The sequence below is a fragment of the Orcinus orca genome, chromosome 7, assembly GCF_937001465.1.
Source record: "Orcinus orca chromosome 7, mOrcOrc1.1, whole genome shotgun sequence".
In the NCBI taxonomy this organism is placed as follows: Eukaryota; Metazoa; Chordata; class Mammalia; order Artiodactyla; family Delphinidae; genus Orcinus; species Orcinus orca.
The window spans coordinates 111,290,071-111,316,691 of NC_064565.1; the positions used below are offsets into that span (position 1 = coordinate 111,290,071).

The 26,621-nt window shown below is 38.8% G+C and overlaps 1 protein-coding gene across 25 annotated transcripts in view; it reads right to left on the reverse strand.

The window, feature by feature from the left end:
- Window positions 1–235: 235 nt before the first annotated feature.
- TRIP12 (thyroid hormone receptor interactor 12) overlaps window positions 236–26,621 on the reverse strand; it is a 147,400-nt gene continuing 121,014 nt past the window's right edge. For 18 of the 25 annotated variants that reach the window (XM_049712509.1, XM_049712505.1, XM_033425861.2 and 15 more), the window contains 17 exons: window positions 26,470–26,621; window positions 24,819–24,991; window positions 24,349–24,422; window positions 24,068–24,267; window positions 23,294–23,421; window positions 21,569–21,720; window positions 20,326–20,468; window positions 19,092–19,248; window positions 17,684–17,782; window positions 10,569–10,683; window positions 10,121–10,275; window positions 8,950–9,114; window positions 5,952–6,116; window positions 4,262–4,375; window positions 2,140–2,234; window positions 1,581–1,684; window positions 236–774 (listed from right to left, as the gene is read on the reverse strand). In XM_049712509.1, coding sequence (XP_049568466.1) covers window positions 578–774; window positions 1,581–1,684; window positions 2,140–2,234; window positions 4,262–4,375; window positions 5,952–6,116; window positions 8,950–9,114; window positions 10,121–10,275; window positions 10,569–10,683; window positions 17,684–17,782; window positions 19,092–19,248; window positions 20,326–20,468; window positions 21,569–21,720; window positions 23,294–23,421; window positions 24,068–24,267; window positions 24,349–24,422; window positions 24,819–24,991; window positions 26,470–26,621 — 2,388 coding nt within the window. In that variant the 3' untranslated portion in view covers window positions 236–577. The remainder of the gene's footprint in view (window positions 775–1,580; window positions 1,685–2,139; window positions 2,235–4,261; window positions 4,376–5,951; window positions 6,117–8,949; window positions 9,115–10,120; window positions 10,276–10,568; window positions 10,684–17,683; window positions 17,783–19,091; window positions 19,249–20,325; window positions 20,469–21,568; window positions 21,721–23,293; window positions 23,422–24,067; window positions 24,268–24,348; window positions 24,423–24,818; window positions 24,992–26,469) is intronic. The other 7 variants (XM_033425905.2, XM_033425907.2, XM_033425941.2 and 4 more) reach the window with 1 other exon arrangement.

A 26,621-nucleotide genomic window follows, 5' to 3' on the forward strand; every position in this document is an offset into this window, starting at 1 on the left:
CTGACGAAGATGTACCAACTGTGGGTTCTGTATACAAAAAACCTGTGTGAGCGGCACAGACAGTACACGGATCAGGGCGGGGAAACTCAGGGGAAGTGAAAAGCACACAGAGCTCACCTACTAAACTGTATTTGTCAAATACACGGGAGCTTTAATTTCTGTACTTATGTACAAGAGTTGTCTTTGGAGGAAACAAAACTGCAGACTTAGCTAGATGGATACACACAGCCCAGAATTAAACTGCACAGCGACATTTATTGTTTCAGCCTGGAAAAACATCCCTTTTTTTAAATTTCACACAGCAAAGCAAGTTAAAAACTTCACTCGTCAAATAAATGATAATTTAAACAAGAACTTGCTAAAGAAACCTCATCACAACAACGTTTTAGGGCCTGATCACTTTAAGTCCATGGGGCCATTAATGAATAGGAACCAAGTGTCTCTTTATAATCTGCAAGCCGTTTTCCTACAACAAGAAGGCGTAACATGTTTCCTTGACTCAGGTGATACATTTAGAAAAGAAATCATGATTTTTCTCTTTTGCTGTAACAGGCAGACACTGCGTTTCTCATTGTGATCAGGAAAGATGGAACGACTGCTGCCCTTCCCTCGCTGCCATCAACAGCTTTTCTCGCATTATCTCGATGCTCGAATAGTCCGGCAACTTAAGATAGTTCACACAGGTCATTACGGAGGGCAGGAAGTCATCTGGGTTCTCTGTTGATTCGAAGGTCTTCCGGACAATTGTCAAAGGTGGATTCAAGCTCCGGAAGCCTGATGAAGAGGGAAGAAAGAAGGACAGAGGAACTTGGCAAGTTTACGGGATGCCCGCCAGCTAGCTCAGGGAAACCCGCCTCTCATCCATAAGGAGAATGGGTCTGGAAGCACAAGTATACGTACCCTTTTTCTTATCTGCCCCCATCAGAAACACACTACACTGCTCTAATGCACAGCATTACCATACACAGAGGTACTCTTTCCTGCTCGATATATCTTGAATGAACTCTACCCATTCAAGATATATCGAGGGTACGGAACCTGGTACGTGCTTTATCTACAATCAGAAGTCACCGTATAACATGGAGGCAAACAGTTCTTTATGCTTCCCTTATGCTTTTAAAAGAGCGCCAATTCAACTCATATTAGGATTCGTTTCTGAAAAAAACAGACTTTAGAATGCCTTTTCATCTAAGCCATCTAAGGGTTTATAATGTACGTATGTCTGAGAATTTGAATTTTGTGTAGAGAAGCAGCATTACATGTACATTAGTAGTCCTACTTCAGTGTGTTTAAGTCAATCCCTATGAATTGTCCTACCAGTGATATCCCTTAACACACTGCAGAACAAATTGAAAACTTAGAAACATTATGATATTGAAATAACTAAGAGGCACTCAAGGTCAAATAAAGAATATCCTGCTGTTGGCACTGAAGTTTTGCGTGCGTTCTCCACCCCCCCCCTCACTCACACACACACACACACACACACACACACACACACACACACACACACACACACACACACACACACACACACACTCACTCACTCATAGCTACAGTAAATCAACTGCTGTACCCACCTCCAACAGGCAATCTTGGGCTACCTGTCACAAACTGGAGAAATAACCTCTGCTGCTCATTATCAAAACTACTGAGAATCTCAAACAAGAACTTCACAGCCCGACTATAACAGAAATAAATACACCATAGTTACTTCATCGTATTAAAATACAGTTTTGACTCTCATAATTAGCTAGAGACTATCAAATGTAAATATGACTACATATGAATTCACATTGTAATGCACTCAAATATGTTTCTGTTGTTACAGTTGGAATTCAAGTGGAATGATTACTGTTGTAATAAATAAGACCTGTCTGGGATTGTACAGATATTTCCACTTTACTATACGTAAAAATGGGTAATGGGGTCACAGTGGGATTCCCCACCTTTCCTCCTCCCGCCCATTTTCACAGAAATACTTGGGGCAAATAAAACAAAAAACTCTTTCGGTCCTAAAGTTGCAGTCTTGAGAGAAATGAAGCCAAAATATTAGAAAGCCTCCTTTAATAAGTAAACAAATTTTAAAATGTATATATATGTGTGTGTATGTGAAAACTGGCAGAACCCAGGACTTACCTGTCATGAGTATAACCGTGATCTGGCCTGCAGCATTCCATCAGTGTCTTTGCATCCCAAGTGTCTGCTTTACTGCCACACAGGAGCTGATCCAGCTGTGTTTAAACACGGGCAACAGATTACTAAGGACACAGCTGTGTAACTGACTGAAAATGCACACATGTTCTGTTCTGTGGCGTGCCAATATAAAGGTCTACAGAAGCCCCAGAACTTCAGCTTGGTACTCTTTACAATGTGCTTTTACAATGTGCTCTTCTAGTATATTTACAGATTCAAGCTCTTCTTCAGCTGACATGAACAGGTGCGCTGCCCATTTGCATGAACTAGGTTCTAGGGAGCCTTTAATCTAAGACAAAACATACCTGAGACCAGCCCTTAATTGAAGTTCTCCTAATTCTTCTCGTTTCTTAAGAGGCTTTAACTCAATATCTACTTCTAACCAGGGAGATTTTATAAATCCTGGCTTTTAGAAACACGAGGGCACACCATAACGGACACCAAGAGAGAGAACAGTGAGCTGGAGACAGAAGTGGGAGAGGAGAGCTGAACTGAGACACAGCAAATGGGTAGGTCTTCCCACTTTGCGAAGAAAGGCAATTCTGTGCCACATGGTCGTCTAGGACCACGCTAGTCATTACAGAACAGATATCAGAAAGCAAAAAATGCCTGTGTGTCCTTGGAAAATCTAACATGAGTTTCCAATTAAACCATCTCTCACCTGGTAGACTGCCCATTTGCAGGATGACTCGTACACTCTGAGAAAATCCATTTGGAGCATGTGAAATTTGGTATCTACTACGTGTCACTCACTGTCAGGTACTTTATGTATCTTGTTCAGTAAGCGAGAGGTTATCTCAATCTTATGAATGAGCCAGTCAGCTCAGATAGGACAAGCTGGGTAAGGTCACACCGCTAAGTAATGGGGACCAGGATCCAATTCCAAAAGGAACACTTGCTGTTTTCAGTTCCAGGTGACACTTAGTGCCTAAAAGTGCCAGGTACACCACATGTTTTAATAAGCAGCAAATCAAAGTGGACATAAAAATAATAATTGAGATGAAAACGCTAAGTCATTTAAAGATTTCCAGATTCAGTCGGTAATAAAGGTGTAGTCTAAAGCTAGTACTCAAAAAAAGAAACAAAAAGGTTTCCAACCTGGGGAAACCAAACACCTTCCAGACCCTTTCTATGACACCTCACTATCAGTAAGTAGTTTTCTGAGATTCTTGTTGCACTTTAAGTAAAGATGGCTGGAAAAAAATGATGCACATAAACTCATTAACTCCATTCTCACAAGTGTTCTCTGGATTTGGCAACTAGGTAATTTGCAACATTTCCTTAAAACTTCAAGGACTAACCTCGCTCATGAAACAATCAACATCTCAGCGAATCCAGAAAGTTTAGCTTAAAAACAACAAGTAACCTCCCCAGTGTCACTTTCATTACTATGGACCCATGGCTCTCCCTGCCAGGCACAGGTGTACAGAAACCCAAGTCCCACTCTCCACCAAGCAGCGTCGAGGCTCAGCTGACAAGAATGCTATGCCTGGGACTTCCCTGGTGGCGCAGTGGTTAAGAATCCACCTGCCAATGCAGGGGACACGGGTTCGAGCCCTGGTCCGGGAAGATCCCACATGCCGCGGAGCAACTAAGCCCATGCGCCACAACTACTGAAGCCCGCGCTCCACAACAAGAGAAGCCACTGCAATGAGAAGCCCGCACACCTCAATGAAGAGTAGCCCCCGCTCGCCGCAACTAGAGAAAACCCGTGCGCAGCAACAAAGACCCAACAGAGCCAAAAAAAAAAAAAAAAAAGAAACAAAAAGAAAAACAGAATGCTATGCTTACTCAATCACACATGGATCCCATGCTCTTTTATACTATATTTAATACTTATTTATATATGTTATACATTATACTTAATACATTATATTTAATATTCTTCCTCACTCAGGAAATGATCTTATCTTTCCGAAACATCCACCCCGCCACCGCACCCAACCATCTACCTTGCTGTTTGCAACAATGGGGTCTTTGACTAAATAGCACAGAGAGACCCCACTAAGATAATTATAGGTACAGAACTAGAGATGACCATTTCTTTTACACACAAGCTACTCACTTCTTCCGGATAGAAGTACTGAAGGTGACTGAGTGGGAAGACTGATTCAAATCCATCTCTGAATGAATCAAACTGCCTGGAAACGCCTTCATTTAGTGCCCAGAATATAACCAGCTGCAAAAAGAAAACTCTTTCAAAATCTGCGACAAGATTTCAAATTTCTTTCCTATTTAATATTTGGCAAACTACAGTGAAACATCCTTCCTGATCACTTAAAAAAAAAAAAATGAAGTCTTTAAAATATCTCCCAGTAAATTACGTAAGTAAAAGACAAGTCAGGTCAACTTCTAATTCAGGGTCTGGCCAATAAGAAAATGTAAAAAATGTCATGTGTGTTATAAATTAATATATTTAGTGTGTTTTAAAATTCATTTATCAGTACATAAAATCCCTATGAGTTATACTTTACCTTACCAGATGAGAAGCAGATGAAACTTCCGAAGAGGATAAAATGTTATTGAGAATTAAAGATAATGTTTCAAGAGTCAAAATTACCAACTGTTAAGTGTTTTAAATTTTTAATGTGCAATTTTTAGTTCTAACTCCTGTTAAGTTCTTAGAGCCCAATCCTTCTGCAGTATGTGTCTCCACTTAGAGAAAGGTAAACTCTGGAATGCAGCCACGTGAAACTGAAGGGCCACAGAAAGCATCTGCTATTGGTCCAACATCTCCTAGTCATCAATGACTTTGGCTAACCCTTTGGATTCAGAAATAGGGGACCTACTCAGATAAAAATGAAAACAATAGCGTTTTGTTGACAGAAAAACACAAGCATTATTACAAATATTTTCAGAGAACCTAGTTTGGAGTTAACTCATCATTTACTAGTAAGCTGAAAGATTAATTTTCTCAAAGTAGGTAGTATGAGAACACAGCCCTACTGACTGTTAAAGGAATTACTTCGGAATCACAGAACTGTTAGGCATACTAAATAATAGAGGTCCTCTGCTATCTTCTTCTCTCAAACTGATGAAGAAACTGGAGCTGAAATTTTTCAGAGGTTCTATCTAAAATCCCACAGTAAGTTAGTGGAAAAGTCAGGTCTAGGAGGTATAGGTGGTATTTTGTCTGGAACCCAATGCTCTTTCCATTCAATGTCAGGAATAAACCAAAAGAAACTTTTCCAAAAGTAGTGATAATAAAGACTTACATAGGTTGTAATCTAAAACATAATTTGTATTCAGTACAAAATTGTTTTCCTTAACTTAACAAATATGGTGAAGGATCATGAAAGGCCTCACCAAACCCATAAATGTGTGCGCGCACGCACGCGTGGACAGCGTTAAAGGCTATTAGGTCAAGTTAGGTGGCTTGATAGAAAGGTAGAAATGCAGTTTAGTGACAACACAAGGGATGGCTGCTTTTCACTGATTTCTTCAAACTAAGAAAATGAGATGTTATTAGATAGTATTCAAGCTTGAAGAGAGAGAGTTCAAGGTTATAGAAGGTACTGCAAGATATCTGACACGTTCTCTCAAGAGCAAACAGAAGCGAAGGTCAGGAGAAGTGGACTTCGTGCAGTGATCCCGGGCGTCAAAGGTCTCACACCAGGGTGTGCAGCAGCTACCGGACACGCACCTGTGCTTCACTCGACCCTCCCTTCCCTCCCCCGCCTCAAAGCAGGCCCCCCGGGCCCAGCCCCGCATGGCCACAGCTGGCCTTCGCCCCAGGGGGCACTGCGAGTACATACTCTTAGATACTCCTCCAAATTGTGGATGGTGACCGGTATATCCTTTCCTCCTTTCTTCAGTTCGATGTTGGGAAACCCCGGCAGAGTGAAATCCAATCCTAGATCTTCAACTGAGCAGCCATTCATAGTCAGGGTTTCTAATGCATACTGTAGACTCTCTTTGGTCTAAAAAAAAGGGGGCAGGGGGTCAAGCCCAGTAATTCAGTCAGTTATGTTTGTGTTTATGAAATAAAAGATATGCTAATAAATTTTATGGGTTCCCTTAGCTCTTCTTTCTTTCTTTTTTTGTCATCATCTACACAAAAATAAGTCACTGAGATCAGAAAGGAAATAATCTTAAACACTTCAAAATCCAATTATTTTTATATGAGAAAACAAGATAGCCTGAGTGCTCCTCTGCAATGAGGTGTCCGCTACTCAGTCTGACCATATTCAGTCAGATTTCACAGAAAGGCCATAATCATTTGCACAGTGGTCAATTTAAGAGGGTAGGCTCTATAGAGCCAGACAAACTTTTTATAAATTCTAGGCTAATCTTAATGAATCCAATACATGTATATAGCAAATACTGAGTAATACAGTGCAGTTAGGAAATTGTAGATACAAATAATGCACTATCTAGTATAAATAAATTTTTTCTCTGCAAGCTCAAGTCTAAAGAATACCCAGAGATTCTTCATTCGATTACTGTAGGCCCAGCATTAACAAATTTGTATTCATACAGCAACAGTGTGATGAAAAAAGGCTCTAGCAAACCCCTAAGAAAAGTCAACTCCTACTCTGAAGACAAATGTTAAAAAGTTAGTATTATTCACTTTTTAAAATGTTTAAGATCATGAAAGGCTTATATAAAATATAATTTCTGAATCAAAGACCAACATACAAAACTGCAAATTCTATCTGAAAATGAAGGTATCCAGTATAGGAGAAAGAAGGTAAATGACCTTCCGAATTAAAGATGCCTCCGAGTATGAAATTCCTAATGGCTAAACAGTCAAAGTGCAGAAAATCATTTAAACAAAAAAAAGGCTACGAAGTTCTGGTTAACAGTCATTTTTTAAAGAGGAAAGTGAAAGCTGCGTAGGATTACAGATAATTCAAAACACAGAGGAGGGTTAGGGTTAAGGTAAAATACATTGTTGAGAATTTTTACTCCTCTGCAAAAATACATGTTTAGGTCTCTCTCAGTTTCGGGAACATCACTGGATGACACACAAAGAAAGACTTTTCATTTTACATTTGAAATATTCTTCAGCAAAAGGACTTAAACTCTCCATTTTAACGTTCTCTGACTAGAAAGCTCTCCAAAATGCTATCATTGATAGGAATCTAGAATATACAATATGTCCTTGAGATGTTTAAAAGGAATTAGCTGTCTCTTTCTCTAGACCTTACACGTTAAATTGAAAGCCAAGTTTTAGCCCATTTTCCATGTGCCTTTCAAGAATTTAAACTGCCCAGTGGAAACTCAGCCAGGACAACTTGCTCCATCAGAATGCTTTATAAATAATGAGGTGAGGTGTGTGAGAATACCACCAGTCCTCATGTTCCAGTTGCCAGTTTCTGGAGTGTGGTTTCTGTGCTATGGATTTTATATTTTTAAATTGGTAACATCAGGAATAATAAAGATTAGAAGAACAAATCTCCAAAGATTTGAGAAAGAGAACTGTGGCAGCACACTGCACTGGAGACAAGGGTAAGTAAGAGAGCTTGCAAAAGCTGTCAGAGTGTGGGCTCCAGAGCAGACAGCCTGGGTTTCAGTTCTAGCTCTCCGGTGTTCTAGGTATGTGACTGTGGGCAGGTTACTCAACCATCTGCCTTGGGTTTCTCATGTGTAAAGTAGGGGTAACGGGAATATCTAAATCTCACAGCAGATTAAATGAATGAGTACACGTAAGGCTCGTGGAAGAGCACCACAAGCTGTCCTGTATCTGGAGCGGGCGGGGCTGTCTGTGGTGGTGTTTGCGTTATTTTCCTAAGAGATGATCTTAAATAAGATGACAGTAGTTTAAAATTTAAACCTTAAAAGTTGGTGAGCATAAACCTTACTAAAAATCCCAAGACAACAGGTTTTGTATGGAAAAGAGGGACCTGGCTTCTTTAAACACCAATTTCTCTTAATAAACATTTACCCCAAAATTACCATTAATAATTACCGATTAATATGGGAGATAAAATTAATTTTCTTACAAATCACCTCCTTCCCCGACAAAAAGTATTCTAAAAACCCCATCTACTATAAGCTCCTCTCTATCTTAAGAGATGTGACACTTTTTCTAGCTACAGAATCTTAAACCTCTATTCTTATTTTACGTAATTTATAAAATGGGAGTTGATTTAACACTGGTCCACGTTACCTGCCCCCATACAAGACGTCTGACTCTATGCCACTTTTTAAAAATACAACTTTGTCTTCTTCCAATGTCAGACACAGAACCACTGTTATTCTCAAATGATTTAATTTTGTTAATGTATAGAGAATATACATTAATGATTTAAAGATCAAGATTACCCATGAGATCTAACAGAGAAACCTTAACAGATGTCACCAAGAAACAGTGATACCTACCATGACCTTTAAAAATATCTTCCTGAGATCTCTCTAGAAACAGATGAACTGTTCCTAAATTAAGCCATCTTTCTGGAAAATCAATCTGTCCTGCGAATAGCCTTATTGATTCAAATGCTTACTAAAAGAACTCAGTATGATAGAGTATCTGCCCAGATACATAATGTCCATCTAAAATATAATAAACAAGAGCCCTATGGTTTTAGTTAGAGGTGTATTTTATTTGCTGGTCAAGCTGTCTGTTCAACACCTGCTGTTATTACAGGTCATCTTACCAACTGTAAAATCATATGCTTCAGTTATTATAATAAAAATTTAAACTCTTCCAATATAAAATAATAACTGGACCAAATACAAATCATTGACAAAGAACTCATCTTTCTACAAAAAGAAACTGATCCACTTGACTGTCTCATTTTCTAAGCCTACCTGGGATTTATCTTGTTCAAGTCTTTTCTTCTGTCTGACAATGTCTTCTAGGTGATACACTGATCTGGCTACAACTGGGTCAATGTCAAACAAATCGTGTGACGTCAGCGAAGTTTCTTGCCGTAGCATCCATTTATAAAAAGGTAAGCCCAGGGGAAGGTCCACCTGAAAGAGAAGGTGCAAATATCACAACAGTCACACCAAGCTTCTAGCACTGCCTCAATTCTTTAAGTGACACTTCAAGAGGTCATTTTAAAAGGTCAAGTAATCCCCAGGGGAAAAAAACATATTTAAAGAACTGTTTCTCTCAGTACATGAAACTGTCCCCATTTAAACTCAATTTGGGGCTGATATTGTTAAAAAAAAAAAAATTCGAAACCTGAAGATTCCTATTGAAACACTGGCCCTAAAAAAGAAGTTTTCAATGATGGACATACATTCTCCATAAGGACCTCAACACCAAGAGATGTTTAGAGGAGTCTTACTCAATTTTGGACCAAGTGAACTTAATTCCACTTCAGTCTGTATTATTGCATATTTGGAAGGAAGAATGTAGAAGACCAATTACTTATAACTAAAATGAAAAAATGGAACTTCAAAAATAACTGATTAACAGCACATTCTTTCAACAACAATGAAATTGTAAGCCTGACATCAGATGAAAACGTCTTACACATACTGACAAAGTATCTCAGAAAACATGAAGAAAAAAATGAAGAAAAGTCCAGAAACATTCAAACCTCTCTGTGAATACTAATTTTTTGGGTTATTTTCACTCCTGCACATTAATGGAAATTTACTGCAGTTTAGCCACATGCTCATACTTTTCCTATTGAATTAAAAATCTAACTCAAACACTTAAAAATATATATAATTAAAACCACCCTTAATGTTGCCTGATTCTCTGAACCCTTGCTACTAAAGGAACGGTCCACAGACTGGCACTTGGGTATCACCTGAATGCTGGTAAGAAAATGTGGAAACCTGGGCCTGACCCATGAACTGCTGAATCAAAACTGGCTTTTTAAATAAATTCTCCAAGCAATTCATATGCACATTAAGGTTTGTGAAGCAGTGTTTTAAAATATAGCATTAAATGCAGGGGATTAAGGTACCGTCACAGAACACAGGTACAAAAAAATTGTAGAAAAAAAGGTAATTCTATACTTACCAATCTGAAATCCATGATAGCCTTGGCCATTAATTTTCCTAAGAAGCGAAACTTCATCTTAACTTTTGCGATATGAGCTGGCTTAGCTGTCCTACCAAAGGGAAGCGCAAACAGGCCTTGGAGGTTTTGAATATACTTGGTCCCTTCTTGGCTTCCTATAAAATGAGTAAATCACCAAACTTTAGATGCTATTTCCCAAAACAAGACAGACCCGGTAATTAAGAACATTTAAGAAATTCAGTGTTCTCAAAATCAGATAGCAGATCACAGAATGAAGTCCTCTAGAGCTGGAAGGGCCTCCCTTATTTGATAAATGAGAAAACAAAGGTGAAAAGAAATTAGGTCAGAGAGCCAGGCCCTCTACTATAAGCTAAATATATATAATGAATTGTAAGGGCCCTTTACCTGAACTGAATAACAAATTGACTTAGTCACAGATTAATATTACCTTTTGGATTGCTAAGAGTTACTTCTTCCCCTCTCCAGAGACCCAAGTCAGCTCTCTGTAGTTCCTGAGATACAAGTGCATAAAACTCCAGTGTAGGCCCCAGACCTGTGCCAACCTACAGAGGAACATAAGTAGGACAAGTTAAAGTTTAGAATCTGTGCTGCCCTTTTTTTTAACCTGCCAACCTTTTGGCAATGGATACTAATAACAACTGTCTACCAGAATGTATTAGAGGTTATTTCCCAAACTGTCCTGTCTTCCCTCAGTCCAGGTCACCTGGAATGAGAACCAGCAACCCTTTACTATTTCCTGCTTCCTGTGGCCCCAACATTTTAATTGTATGGTTCAAACTCATATACTAATACGAGTACCCTTGCAGCTATATACCGTGCCCTCAGGGAACAGATGGCACTGTCTGGAATGGATTTCTTTCCCATTCTCTCTCTGGTGAACTGTTCCCCTGGAACCAACTCAAATGTCCACTCCTTAGGAGAAGCCTCTTTATCTGCGCAAGCAGTTACTTTGCTTCTTTTTCAGAACTTACATTTTGGCTACTTAAGTACTCACCACATTAGACTACCATGATTTCATTACATGCTTGCGTACCTCACTTAGGGGTAACTTTAATTCACCTTGTATCCATTGTAGTGCCGGGGCAAACACCAGCCATTTAATAGAGGTTTGTTGAATAAAACACAAAAAAAGGAACGTCTGGACCCACACCAGCACCCACATTATTCCTTCATGTTCTAACAAGGTCCTATCAGCTCACACCATAAATTAGATATGCAACTAAAGATAAGTTAATTCCATAGTTTATAAGCCTAATCTAACCACAGTCCTGTCAAGAAGGTTATATTTCACTTACTGATTACTTGTAAATAATGAGTATTATTGCACCATTAACACAGTTCCTTTCCCCACTAGCTTAAAGGATCTGATGTAGTCCACAAAACAGTCAACTGTAACTTTCCAAACAGTGACCCGCTTGGGTCTGGCAAAGCTTTCTAACCCAGCTCCACGTCTCTGTCAGTACTCCACGGCTGTAACTGGCATCAGTATTCACCTCCTGCTGCAACCACAGCCTTGGAGCCACCCGTGATGCTTCCCTTTCTGGCGCCTTAACAACCCATCATTAAACACTGTAAGCCCCACCTTCAGAATATGTTCCAAACTGGTCACCACAGCATCTCTTATCTGGCCCAGTGCTAGAGGCTCCTAAGTGGTCTCTGCAATGGCGCTCTCCACACCTCATGTCCTACTCTCACAGCGTGAGAGTGGATCCTCATACAACCTAAGTTCACATCATTCCTCCACAGCCTCCAAAGGCTCCCCATCTCGTTCAAGCAAAAGCTCAAATTCTTAGCTTGGCCCGGGTGTCCTATGTGATCGCTTGACTCCTATTTCTAGCCACTGTCATCCTCCAACAGGCAGAGAATTCTGCCTCAGGGCTTTTGCTTCACTTTTCTTCTGCTAAGAGATAGCCTTTCCCCTAGATAGTAATGACTACTGCTCAAATGTCACCTCATTCCACCCTATCCTCTCCCCATCATGCTCTATCTTCTTATTTTGCTTTAGTTCTTCAGCACACATCCTACATATACATGTACATGAATGAATGAGTGTGTGTGTGTGTGTGTATCGGCCTCCCCAAACTAAAAGCTCCATGACAGTAAGGACTTTGTGTATTTTGTTCTCCACTCACACGTGAGCCTAGGAGGAAGGTAGGGAAAGAAGAAAAGAAAAAAACTGCAGTAACACCTGGTATCCACCAGATGGTGCTTTAAAGCCAGTTAATCCTAGCTCCTTTTAGCATAATTATCCCAGGTTAAACAGAAATCATAGATTAGATCAGCCTATTTCCTTCATCCAAATACTGTTACTGCTAACAGTAAAACAGACTTAACTTAAAATATTAAGTGACATGGGCAAAACTGTATACACTTTCATCCCAGGAAGCCTCTGTGAGGGTGGAAGGACCAGGTCACACCTGCTCTGGCGAGTCACCCCTGCACTGGGCTGGCCAGCAACCCCGTAGATAGACCTGACCTTTCCAGGAATCTTTATCCTACCCAGCCACTCCCTTAAAAAAAAAGGTAGGTGCTGTGGTTTTGCTTCATTTGTTTTGAAAGGAACGAGGAGACACAAAATTTGCCAGCCCCAAAGGTCTCTTTGGCATGCGGATTACTTACAGCTGAAAACAATCAAGGCCCAAAAGACTCAGGGAAGAAACTGACTTATACTCTCTAACTGCCTAAAAGAATTTTGATAAAGGGCCGGTTCCCACAACAGAGCTATCACCAGAGGTATCTGCAAAGAATATGGGCTAGGGATGGTGGGAGGAAAACAGGGCCTAGGGATCAGAGTCCACTCTGGGTCCCATTGTCTCTGCCTGGCCTGGCAAATATTTGTTTACCAAACATCTGCTCCATGTGGACTGCCTTCCTCCCCGCTTTGAAGTCCCAAACCACTACCCCCAACATCCTCTTCTGTCTTTGGCTGAAGACAGTATTTAAGAGGAGGGTTTTGGCCATTTTGGTGAGTTACTCAGACTTCCTGTGACCAGCCAGAAGAACCTAGGAGGGTAGAGGAAAATGTCTTCCAAAAGGAAGGAAAAGCATAAAGCTCTAGAAACAAACACAGAAAAACAAAAAAGTTTGACAACTTGTGTTATTTGAAACTTTCAAAGTCTTTCTCTTTCAAAAGCTAATGCTTATATACTAGCATATACCACGTAACAGATAACGTTGTGTTTTACACATTTTAGCATTTAATCACTTAAACAACATAATGAGGTAGGCACAGTCACCGTGCCCTTCGTTGGGTTACTACTGGGGAGTTTACATAACTAGCCCGACTTCATACAGCTAGTAAGTGGCAGCACCAGGCTCCCCAGTCCATGCTCCTAACCTTTCATCGTCCTGGAGGCATAGACCATGTGACAGGTAATGGGCTCAAGTGGTTTGCTGAGCCCAGAGACTGGCTTAGTTCCTCCCTGGCTTACCAGTCATCTCTATTCAAGAATGGAGCCCATTCTGTTCTGACATTTTGGTCAGGATTCTTCTAGAGCTAGTTAGAAAGGCTTCCTAACAGACACCAGCTGACTTGTACGGTTGAATCTGGTTGACAACCCGAGGCCCTAAGCATATATAAAGCCAGCACTCCAACCCTTCTTCCTCAATGAAGTTGGCTCACAGAATTTTTTCCAGAGTCATCAGGAAAGACCCATCAGTGAAAATCATAAAATTGTGATTTCTGTATCAGCATTTCAATCCTGACCCGTGGAACAATCAGCGTGATGCTATTCTGAACTTAAGTTTAGGTTTCATGTAAGACGCAATCTGAACAGGGGCATGAAGGATGAGAGAGTAAAGACGTTCATTCCTGACGAGAGAAAAATATGTTGGAGTAAAACAAAGTAGAAAAAGCGTGTTTAAATAACCAAGCAGAACAAGCTGGCTACAGCAAAGGTCTTACAGTTTCATGAGTAAGAAATTTGGACATGTAAACATATAAGAGCTGTATCCTCTGAGCAACAGGCATGACCAGGGTAGATTCAAAAGACCCAAATTTCTTATCCCAGCTTCCATTCCGTCTGCCTCCCATCCCCTCCAGAGCTACTCCCTTCTGCTCTTCACCACCAAGCCTGATCCTCTGTTCAAGCTACACCCTTTGATTCCTTAACTCTCCCCTCTCTTTCCTGAAACAGGCTCCTCATCTGAAAGGCTCATTCACTTGGTACCTCTACCACTCACTTTCCACACCCATTCGCACTCTGTCCTGCGTCCCCCCAACTACGCTGTGATCCTGGGAATGCAGGAACTCTGCCATAACCTGGATCCTGGCACTCTGTATACTTAGTACGTAACTACTTACAATTTTAAATTTGATGATTAAATACTGTCAACTATTCAAAAGTCTTAATGAGGAAGAGAAAATGCTTAAGAAAACAAGTGAAAAATCAAAGTCATGATTAAAATCACTTGGTTAACTACAGACAGCTTTGTCGATTAAACTGCTACATACACATAGTGCTCACCAAGAGCCCGGCACGGTTCTAACTCTTCACCACATGAACTGTCACAACTCTGAGGCTGTACTACAACCCACACTTCACAGAGAAGAAAACTGGGAGGCAGAGTTGTTGGCTTTTATAAATAAATAATAAGTAAATGGAGTATTTGGAAATGTCATGTCCGTAAGTTTCAGATGTCCAAAAACTTAAGTTTTGTCTTAAAAAAAAAAAAATTAAGATACTTCACTGCTGGTCCAGTGCGTTAAGACTCTGCGCTCCCAATGCAGGGGGCCCAAGTTCGATGCCTGCTCAGGGAACTAGATCCTGTATGTGTGCTGCAGCTAAGAGTCTGCATGCCACAACTAAAGGAGCTCGCATGCTGCAACTAAGAATTCCTCATGCCGCAACTAAAAAAAGATCCCACATGCTGCAACTAAGACTCGGCGCAGCCAAAATAAATAAATAAAATAAATAATAAATAAATAAAATAAATATTTTTAAAGGAAGGAAAGTATCCCCAGGAGACTCAATACTTCAGAGTCAATTATAGAAAATCATTATTTTGAGTCTTTTGGCATACTGGCCTGGCTATTTAAAAACAACTCAAAAGAAACAAAAGAAAGATTAGAAAGAAAGTAAAGCTGTCTTTTTTCATGGGTGACATGACTGTCTGCAACATGGAACAGCAAATTACAGCTCAGGCCCTACTGCCTGTTTTGTACAGTCTGTAGGCTAAGAATGGGCTTTACAATATTAAACGGTTGAAAAAATCCTTGAATAATATCTCACAATGTGTGAAAATTATATGACTTCAAATTTCAGTGACTATCAATAAAGTTTTATTGGAACACAGCCCTGCTCATTCATGTTTGTATTGTGTACGGCCACTTTCACACTACAAAGCCAGAAGTGAGGAGCTGTGATGAAGACCACATGGTCCACAAAGCCTGAAACATTTATTATCTTGCTCTTCACAGAAAAGTTGCCCAAGCCCCGTATCTACAACAATCCTAAATGATCTATTTAAAATTTTTAGAACCAATAATTAAGTTATCAAGGTCACAGAAAACAAGGTCAACAAAGAAAACTTTACTTCTACAAACTAACAGCAACTGGAAATTGAAAAGAAAGAACAATATTATTTTCAAAACCATCAAAAAACATGAACTATTTGGGAGGAACTTAATAAAACATCTACACGAGAGACCTCTAGACTGCAGTTATGAAGCATACTGAGAGAAGTTAAAGACCTAAATCAGAGAAAGGCTACGCTGTATTCACACACTGGAAGATTCAATACCATAAACATCAACTCTCTCCCAAACTGATCGTGATTCAACACAAACCTAATCAACATCCCGTGAGAGACTTCCCTGGTGGCGCAGTGGTTAAGAATCTGCCTGCCAATGCAGGGGACACAGGTTTGATCCCTGGTCCGGGAAGACCCCACATGCCGTGGAGCAACTAACCCAGTGCGCCACAACTACTGAGCCTGTGTGCCACACCTACTGAAGCCTGCACGCCTTAGAGCCTGTGCTCAGCAACAAGAGACGCTACCACAATGAGAAGCCCGCGCACCGCAGTGAAGAGTAGCCCCCGCTCACCGCAACTGGAGAGAGCCCGCGCGCTGCAACAAAGACCCAATGCAGCTAAAAAAAAAAAAAAAAACACAAACTCAAAACAGATCGTAGGCCTAAATATAAGAGCTAAAACTATACAACTCCTAACAAAACAAATAAGAAAAAATGTTTGAGACCACGGTTTAATGGAAATTTTCTTGGGATACAAAAAGCATAAACCAGAAAGGGAAAAAATTGATAAACTGGATTTCATCAAAATTAACAACTTCTGCTCTTTCAAAGATACTTCATCAGGAAATGAAAAGATAAACAACAGGCTGAAAGAAAATATTTGCAAAACACTTATCTCATAAAGGACTTGTATGCAGAATGTATAAAGAACTCCTAAAAGCTCTGATAAAACAAAACCCAATGAAAAAGTGGGCAGAATTCCTGGACACTTCCTCCAAAGAAGATAAGAAATGAAAAGATAGTATCATTAATCATCAGTGAAATGCAAATTATAACTACAGTAAATCCACTAGAATAACTAAAATTAAAAAGACTGGCAATAACCAAGTTTTGGTAAGCATGTGAAATAACTGAAATTCACATACTACATTACTGGTGGGAAGGAAAAATGGGGCAGTTACTCTGGGAAACGGTTTGGTGTTTCATATAAAGTCAAAACATACCTTACCAAAAGACTCAGCCATTCAACCCTGAAGTATTTTGTATTTTACCCAAGAGAAATGAAAACATATGTCTACACGACGACTCGTACACAAATGTTCACAGCAGCATTACTCATAAGAGCTAAGAAAGTGGAAACACCTCAAATGTGCATCAACTGATGGTTAGGTAAACATATGATGGTATGTCCACGTAATGGACTATTACTATTATTCAGCAATAAAAGGAAACAAACTGATACATGCAACAACATGAATTAGCATTACACTAAGTGAAAGCAGAGTAACACAAATGGCTACGTACTGTATGACTCCATTTATTATGATACTGTACAAAGACAAAACTGGAGGGACAGAATACAGATCAATGGTTGCCAGGGATTGGGGATGAAGGCTGGGGACTGACTGCAAAACGGTCTAAGACAACTTTCTGTGGTGATGGGATTTTTTCTTTATCTTGATGTGGTTGTGGTTATAGACTGTATACATTTGTCAACACTTAGAAATGTGTATCTTAAAAGTGTGCATTTATGATATATGAGTTGTAAATAAACCTGATTTTTTTAAAAACGCAGTTCAAACATTTTGAAAGTTATGTTTAAAGCCTTTCACTTTATCAACCTAAAGATTACACAAACACTTGCTCTAATGCCAGGAAAAAAAAAACCCTTTTGTTATGCAATTTAACCTCGAAAAATGGAGAACTTAGAACAAATGATTCAAGAGAAAACAGAGTACATCTCAAGTTTTGAGATAAATTTCCCAATCGTCTTTTAGAATTTCACAGGACCAAGAAACTCTAGGGACATCTTATCAAGAGCACAAGTCAACACAGCCTCATAAGCTCACCTCATTTTCATACTGAATTTCTAACATGGCCCGTGAGCTGCCGAGATCCTGCATCACAGACTCTGCTTGTTTCAGCAGCTCCTCTCTGTTCACAGTACGCTGCAAAGAAAAGTACAAATGTGAGGAAACTTTGATAAACAGGTGGCATTTCTCTCAGTGCAAAAAAAAAAAAATCAATTCAATCGTTAAAAATTATTTCTTAAAAAAGAAGGACACCTCAGAAGAGGTTTTAAGACATAGCTGCAGTGCTATAAACATTGACAGCATCCTGCTGTACGTGAAGAAAAGCTAGATGTGAGTGTAGTTATTAGCTTGAGCCCATGGCAAATTCAGAAAATTCAACTTGTTGAAGAAAGGATCTCTGTAACCTTCTCAAACATCAATGCAATTCAGGGCTGTGGCTCCATGAAATCTCGCTGTGTACATTTATAGTTTGGTGATGGAGAAATAGGTGTGGAGGTGACAGGTGAGCTGGAAACCTACTGGCTCTGACCAGCAGAGATCCTACAAGCACCACTGCAAATATCTATTAATGAGATGCAGGGGGATGAGAAAGGTCTTGATAGATTTCCAAATTCTACCTACACCTTGTTTATGGAATCCTAACGATACAAATAAAGATAGGATTTAAGAACAATGTTTTTTTGTTTTGCTTCTCATTCCTCCCACTCCCCCTTTTTAAGCCATTACTAATGGCTTCTGTGAGACTTTTGGAGATAGAAGTTTGTAGGAAGACAGACTTGAATAAGAATCCTCAGCAAGAAAAAGGATGATGAACAAAGAAGTCCTAAGTAAAAGGCAGTGCGGTGTGAGAAGTGCAGAACTAGTCTCAGATGTAAATGGCCCAGGGCTGTGTGGTTTAGAGTTATCACCATGCGGCCAGGATTAGAAGCACAAGAAGATGCAGTCAGCAATACAAGGCTGACGGGTATAGAGACATGAACTAGATCAAGGATTTTGTTTGTCTCTTCTAATTGGTGTGATTTGCTAAGACAATGATGTGGATTTGATTAATTCTACCTACTGCATAAAGGGATCAATTATAAAAGGGAGATATGGTTAGAGTCCTTAATTTAGAAAGGAAAGGAAGGAGGTCTCAGTGAAAGAAGAGAAGATTCTTCCTTGGCACAAGAGTTACGGAGACTAAAAGAGAAAAACAACTGTAGAAATCATTACAGAAACCGGGGTGGGAGGGAAGGACTCTTACTGGAGGATAAAGAAGAATCCCAAGAGATCCCAAGAGACTGATAGGAAAATATGGCTAACACATATGATAAGAAGGTAAGCAAAGAAGATAACTGTGACTAAGATAAGCCTCTAAACCAATAGGGATAATTAGATGCATCACATTTCTAGTTTATCCATTATCAGTATGACTTATCTTTAAATATTTTCGGGAGAAACTTACTTTTTTTCTATCCAATCTAGGTGCAACTCTGCTATCTTGAGAATCAGACTGGTTGATTTCTGGGTTGGTATCAAGTAATCTTTGCATTGCTCGGTCCCGATCAAATGCAGTTACATAAAAAAGCATTTGCCGGGTATCAAAAGGGAAGAAAAACGGGCTGTAAAAAGATGCGATATAAATTTATTAACTGAATTAGAATCAGAAACCATTAAAAAACCCTGGCTTAGAAACAACTTTTGATATGATACAGATTAATAATTATAATGTAACCAATAAAAATGGTCTACTCAACTAATTTTGAAGAATTTTCATAATTCTTGCATGAAATTTCTAAGTGATCAAGTAATAATGCATTAAGTAGCCATTCACTATGAAATCTGAAATTCAACCATTAAAATCAAGTCCATCCAAGATCATCTTTAATCTCCCAATGACATTCAGTAAGCATAACATGACTAGTGAAGGCGAAATTTTAAAATATAATCACCACCTCACCAGGTTGCCAACCCATCCCATTCCACATAGACACAAGTAATGGTTTCACTAAGTTCATGATTTTCCTCTGGGCTTTGGCATTTGTTAAGTCACTCAAAACTGCCAAAAGGCAGCTGCTTATCTTTAAAGAATGAACTCTGCAGTACCAAGGCCCCGCTGCGTCTTGACATATGATTTTGGCAGTTCTTGACACAGAACCGTCCAGAGCACTTCCTATGATTATCTAAGCATCCAGCATCTATTCTGTACAATATGAGTAGCCACGCAAGGATGTGGGCAGTGTGACTAAAAATCTCCCATTTAAAAATTTTCATTTTAATTCATCTAAACGTAAATACAGCTACATGTGGCTGGTGGCTCCCGTATCCATCAGTGCAGTCCTATAGTCTCCAAGAATGTAGGTCTGGACCCAAACAGGCTCAGAGAGAGAATCAACCAAACTCCACCTCTGGTGTCCAATTTTATGATGGAAGAGGGCTGAATCTCCTCACTAAAAATCCTTGTGTACTTCCCTATTTCATACATAAAGATACTATCAAGTAGACCTAGTGCCGGCCCCAGCTCATCTAGCCTGTTTGGATGCTGAAGCTACACAATTAAGCAAGCTATGATCAAAAATCGCATTAACTAAACACATTTAAATAGGTTTGCTAAAGACTATGTTTTTGTAACAAGATATATAAAGATCAACACAATGATAACACCCCCAAGCCCACCACTACAGAAGTGATTGTCTTACCAGGTTTTTCCTAGTTCAGTAAGCCATGTTGGGATGTTTCCCGTCATGATTACTAAAGGATCCTGAAGCTGCCTATTTGCTTTTGCTGTCAACTTACTGTTAATAAATTCACTAGTTGGGATAATTTCCTTGCACACTGCATTCTGTAAAATGTTAAAAAAAAAAAAAAGTCTATTATGTAGTAAAACATTAGGATTATAGTCACCATCGTTTCCTTTATTCCCAAATACGTATGCAGAGTGCCGAGATTTCCCCTGCTGGTTTCCAACATACAGCTTCTTGTTGGTATGTCCCAACCTGAATGACAGCTTTCACAACGTACAGCTGAGACAGCCCAACCCCCACGCGCCACTGACACAGCGAACGCTTCATGCAGGGCCAGCTCCTTCACTCTTCCCTCCACTAGCGAAGTATCAAAGACAAGCATTCAACTTTCACTTGAATTTAATACACATCTTAAATAAATGAACTTTTAGCTAAAGGTACCTAAAGATTTTTTAACTAATAATGTTCAATTTTTATGTGGTAGCTTAATTTTATAAATTATAGCTAGAGAATATTTACAAGTCTGCCAAGAGAGCTAGGTCTGCCTAGAGAACTAAATTAAATGTATGTATATTTCATTATATTGCTCTTAAGACTACCAAGGTGGCAGTTTAATTCTTAAAAACAATAAAATAAAGCATAAATACTATTTTGCCTAGATGAATTTTTACCTAATGATGACACATTTGGGAGAATGCAGAACTTTTCTTGTTGATACAGCTTTTACAGTAAAATAGATTCATGTTTTTGGAGATTAAAACCAGCAAGTTGAACGTTAATATTTCTAAAGTGGTATGATTGTTCAGAGTATTCTATAGTATTTTGGGGAAATATCAGTTGCAAAGACTAAGAAACTACTTAATATCCATCTTGCCCTGTAAAAACCACTTGCTCAAGTTATCGTATAAATACTACCACTGAAATATAAATGCAAAAGATAATTTGACCATATTTTTAAACTCAAAATAGGTGACTTTACTGTATGAAGTATACAGAGCTGCTTTACGCTTTGTTCTTACTAACATACTGGAAGAGTATCTTTCATACAAGCTGGGCTAGGATCTGTGCTGTTCAGCTGAATCATTGTTTCTATTTCTAGTACAACAGGAAACTGATCAAGCACTAGACAGATACTAAGAAAAAACATGTAATGGACAACACATCAGGGAAAAGTTCGAAAGTAGACAACATTACTCACATCATACAAGTAATACCAGTATCGACTGATGGCATGTAAAACTCTTAAAAGAAGAATCACATCTAATGAAGGGTCTTCAAAAGTTATATTTTCAGGTGGTGTGGGTATGAGGTAAACTTCTAAAGGATTTGATACTGACGGGCACACTCCATCTAGAGGGCAAAAGATCAAAGTTTGATCAAAGTGTTGATCAAAGTTAGAAAGGCAGAGTCAACGAAGCCAGCATCATCTCAACATGCCTAAAAACAGTAACCACGAGTGGTTAAGATTTAACGCTCGGTATCTTACTAGTAGAGTACTGACAGCTTGAACAATTTTTTTTCCCTTTTTATCTTATAGATAAATCATCCAGGCTTAGGAAAATTTCACTTTCTCTACCATACTCATACATTGTAAAGGAGAAAAACTGACTCCTTCGCATTCCTCCTTTATATCAGAAAAATAACTGACAATAAAATGGCCAGAGAGGAGTAAAGAAAAGGTGTTTAAATTAAGTTCACTGTTACAGAAATTTCCTGGATTTTTTTATATCCAGTTTAAAATGGCCATTAAGATAAACAACTACTCCCAAGTTATAAATCTGATAAAAATAAGATTTGGTTATTTAATCCAAGACTTAGGACATGATAGACTGTGATAGTTTCCAAGTAGGATCTGCAATTCCTTTGTTCTTAGATCTCATAAAGTAATAGCATTAAAAAAAGACAGAGAGATTGAAACTGTTGCCATTTACTTCTACCAAGCAAAGAAATTAAAAATCACAACACTATCTCTGCATAAAAGGGCAATTGTTTTAATACCAAAAACATAGAAAACAAATATCTCAAACACCCTTTTATATAGAAAAAACTGAGTTTTATGAAAAACAAAGTTGCTACAATGCCCTTACTTCTGTGGATCAGGGAAAATTTCATCAACAACACCAGTGTTTGGAAATCCCTGATAGGAGCTGGTCCCCAAGGACTGCAGCCTATTGGTAAGGCACTGTAACCATCTTATAAAAAAGGAAGGGAGAGGGGCTTCCCTGGTGGCGCAGTAGTTGAGAGTCCGCCTGCCGATGCAGGGGACACGGGTTCGTGCCCCGGTCTGGGAAGATCCCACATGCCGCAGAGCGGCTGGGCCTGTAAGCCATGGCTACTGAGCCTGCGCGTCCGGAGCCTGTGCTCCGTGGCGGGAGAGGCCACAGCAGTGAGAGGCCCGCATATCGCAAAAAAAAAAAAAAAAAAAAGAAAGAAAGAAAGGGAGGAAATGAGCAAAGTTAGACTGGAAGGAAATACTACAAAGGAAGGTAAGTCAATTGGGAGGTTTTACTACTTTCTGTAGTCATTTTATAACCTAGCGAAACTTTTTATTCCTTCTATAATTGGTGGATCACACTATTATAATGAATAACAATAAAAATTAAGGGTCAACCTGCCAATGTTCAGCCTCTTCTTTAGTGCATATGTTCTACTAATGAAATTTGTTTTTGTTTTCATAAAAACATGAATTCTTCATGGAAAGAATGGTAAGTTTTCCCACAAATTCTTTCAAGATAACTTTTCACTTTCTAGACATTAAAGTCAAGGGTTCAATTAAAAGCAGCCAAGCATTTGTAGTAATTCATATTTTTATAAATTATATTAAAAGATTTTACTACTAGATATAAATCACTCTGTCAAAACCTTCAAGACAGGAAGACTACTGCCCCATGGCGATCTCCTTGCCCCTCTAGACATCACTTACCGTTCCACAACTCATCGTGCTTTTTTGCATTTCTAGGGGACGTTTTTGTTGGAGCTGTTTGGGCTCTTCCTCTTTTGCCACCAACACAATCTTTATTGCTTTCTTCATCCTCTCTCACGGGTTTGTACCTAAAGTAATAAGAGTATGTAAACCCAAAGTAGATTTTAAAATGGCAAATTATTCTGCAAGGGCAAAGTGCAAGCCACAGACACCACAGAGTTACCAGAACAACTCTCTGAGGGCTATCCTCTCTCTCCCTAGTTGTGGATTTGGAGAACTGCCAATGGGACTGCTTCCTAGAAAAGATCACCTAGGAGGGGCCACCTGAGAAACTCCAGGGGGTGGCTCTGAGAAGAATCACCCTGTTTAAATAAGTAGTAGACATGCACCAACAATGCAGGAAGCCGCATCCAAATGCGTCTAAGGGCTCAGAGATGCCGAACTTCGTACTACCTAAAGGAACATCATCTTACGGAGACATTTGTGCCTTATTTAAAGACTTGAAATGAAGCTACTAGAAAAGTAGGTGCAAATTATGATTATTTATTGCCCAAACAAATTTTCAAGTAGACTTAATGAGGAAGCTAAATATACACACATACACACACAGGCACACACACAAGATGGAACATTTGAAGTGGCTTTTAATAACAAAACATAGAATTTAGAGTCCCCTCTCTCTCCTTATGCAAGCCAGCCAGTAACAGGAATTCCAAAACACACAAACAGTATCAGTGTTGATGAAAAACCAAACAAAATCATTTTCAGACTTGCCATATTGTATGAGTTTTCGTCCAAATACCAGCTCTTCCTAGAGGATTGCTCTCATCATCCGTGGACTCCCGTTCATCTTCGGCCTGTATACTGAACTGCCGTACTGCCTGATACACAGTCATGTTATACGGCAGCAAATGTTCTCCGATGTAAAACTGCAGCCTGTGTCGTACATTTCCTGAATTTAAGAATTGAGCAGCCTAAATAAAGCAAAACAAAATCCATTGAAGCTACAGGCCCTGAACTTTACACATTAAAACTTGGTAAGAACAGCACCTTACCAGAGACTCGTCTATTTCCTCATCAGAGCCATCATCGTCACTGTCTTCATCATCTTCTCTTACTCTTCCATACCCTAAGGACCCAAGAAGTCTGTTAAACTCCTAGCAATTTCATGTGGCAAAGAAAAGCCTATATATACTGGTTAAACTAACATATTCCTAGAAAAACATGTATATTTCATTTTGATCTACAAAGCAGAAAGATTAAGAAAACTGGCAGATACAAAATGTGATTTCTATTACATTCCACCAGGATAAAGTAACTCATCACCCAATCAACCAAGTAAGCAGTCAATCCCTACAAAATTTAACATTTCTACATACTACATATAAAATAAATGATGAGTACAGAAGTTCCTGATGCTAGGTTTTGACAGAAGCAGCAAAAGGGAAATAATTTATATATCCCTTAATATTAATTTCATCCCAAATGTACACATAAACACACAATATACATGTACAGAAAGTACCTCTAACTACAAGGTATCTCTCGATTGCTTGCACCAAAGCCAGAGGGTCAATCTTGACAGGTCCACCCTTCCACTGCTTCACATTTGCACAGTCTGGATGTCTTTGTAACTGGCATTTTAACTGATGTGTGTTGAAAAATTTTAAAGCCTGTGATCCTCTGTTGAGAGAAAAGCTCAAGATAATTTATGAAAAAAAAGTTATTCTATTATTTTCAAAACCAACATACACTAACTAAAATAAAAGCAAGATAATACAAACTCTGCATTTTTCTTGAGACACAAAGTAGCACTTACCAGTTATGTATATAGTAAAGCCAGCAATTCCAAGTTATTGGAAAAAACTTTTTATGATAAAATAAGAAATAAAAGAGGATGTGTACGCATGCATATGAAAACGTTAAATCAACCTTCCATCTCTGTCCCACCATGACTCTATGTAAGCGGAAATACCTCACGATCAAGATTTAATTATTTCCGCAGGATAAAAATTCCTGAACCATTCGGGCATGCTCACTTCTGCAATATTTTGCCATTGCCTACTAAATCCTATTTATTTAAAAACAAACAACAAACCTCTCATTTTTGCTTTCAAAGATTTCAGCTACAAAATTACTTTAAAAACTAACCTTTAAATTTTACTTTGCTATAGTCTTTTGAGTGAAGCAGTTTAATAGCTATACCAGTCTAGACCTGGTAATGATATTCAACTGCTCATTTCTGAAAAGGTCTGGCAAGAGTAAGACGAGTTTAAAATGCAGTTATCTACAAGGTTCCATAACGCATGCAAACAGGGGTGTGGGAAAGAATATTCCATTATATTGGTATATACATATGTAAACAGACATATTTTACACAAATTTAGATAAAAATGTAAAACACTATGGTTTTCTCAAATATATTTGAAAGTGTCCCTTTATTTCATAAAAATCTTCCAGGACAGTTTAATAATCAAAATTAAATACCACTCTCTACATTAAATTTCAAAGCAGAAAAAAACCTAGTCCACACTGATCACTTCATTATTCAATAATGCATACTGTTTTAATTCAGTCAGAATTTTAAAGGTCTTTAAAACACACCAGACTGTGTTTTTTAACCCAAACTACTTTTTAAAATTTTCTAGGCAACTAGTCATAATATTCCAGGAAGCACGTAACCTTCTGTAAGAACACAACAATGAACTTAATGAATTCTTTCTGCAGCACTTCATGAGTCCTGTAAAACTACTTTATTATGGAAAAAAAATAAACTTATTTGTTAAAGCCCATCAAAATGCAAAGTTTTTGCAAAACCACTTATAATGAAATCACATTATTGCACAGAAAGTAAACATTTTATTATCCATATCTACAAACTTCTTGGAGAAAAGCTTTATATATTAAAGTACATCAATTTAAGGAAAACTAAGCCTATTACAACTTTCCAGCACAAGTTGGTTTTATATTTTCAAAACATCATGTTTAAGATACGGGGTATGACTTTATGGATAAAAATTATTTGATTCACACTTTAGAATATTTAATTTCTGCGGTCCTTATAGATGAATGTTCTTTGAGCAGACCAAGACGTCACTAGACCTCTTGCCACCTTACCTCAACAAAATAAAGCATAAAGTCCAATGGCAAGGGCACACCTAGGCAATGATCCTTACCTGCCTCCTGTGCCATTTCCACTCGGAAAGTCATGCACTTTGACTGGAAACTGTTCCATCTGGCTGAGGCAGTTGTTCATCTTGTGAACTAATGCCAACAAAGGTGCATTACCCACTGGTTCTACTCTTCCAATGGGCTCCTCTCCAGGAAG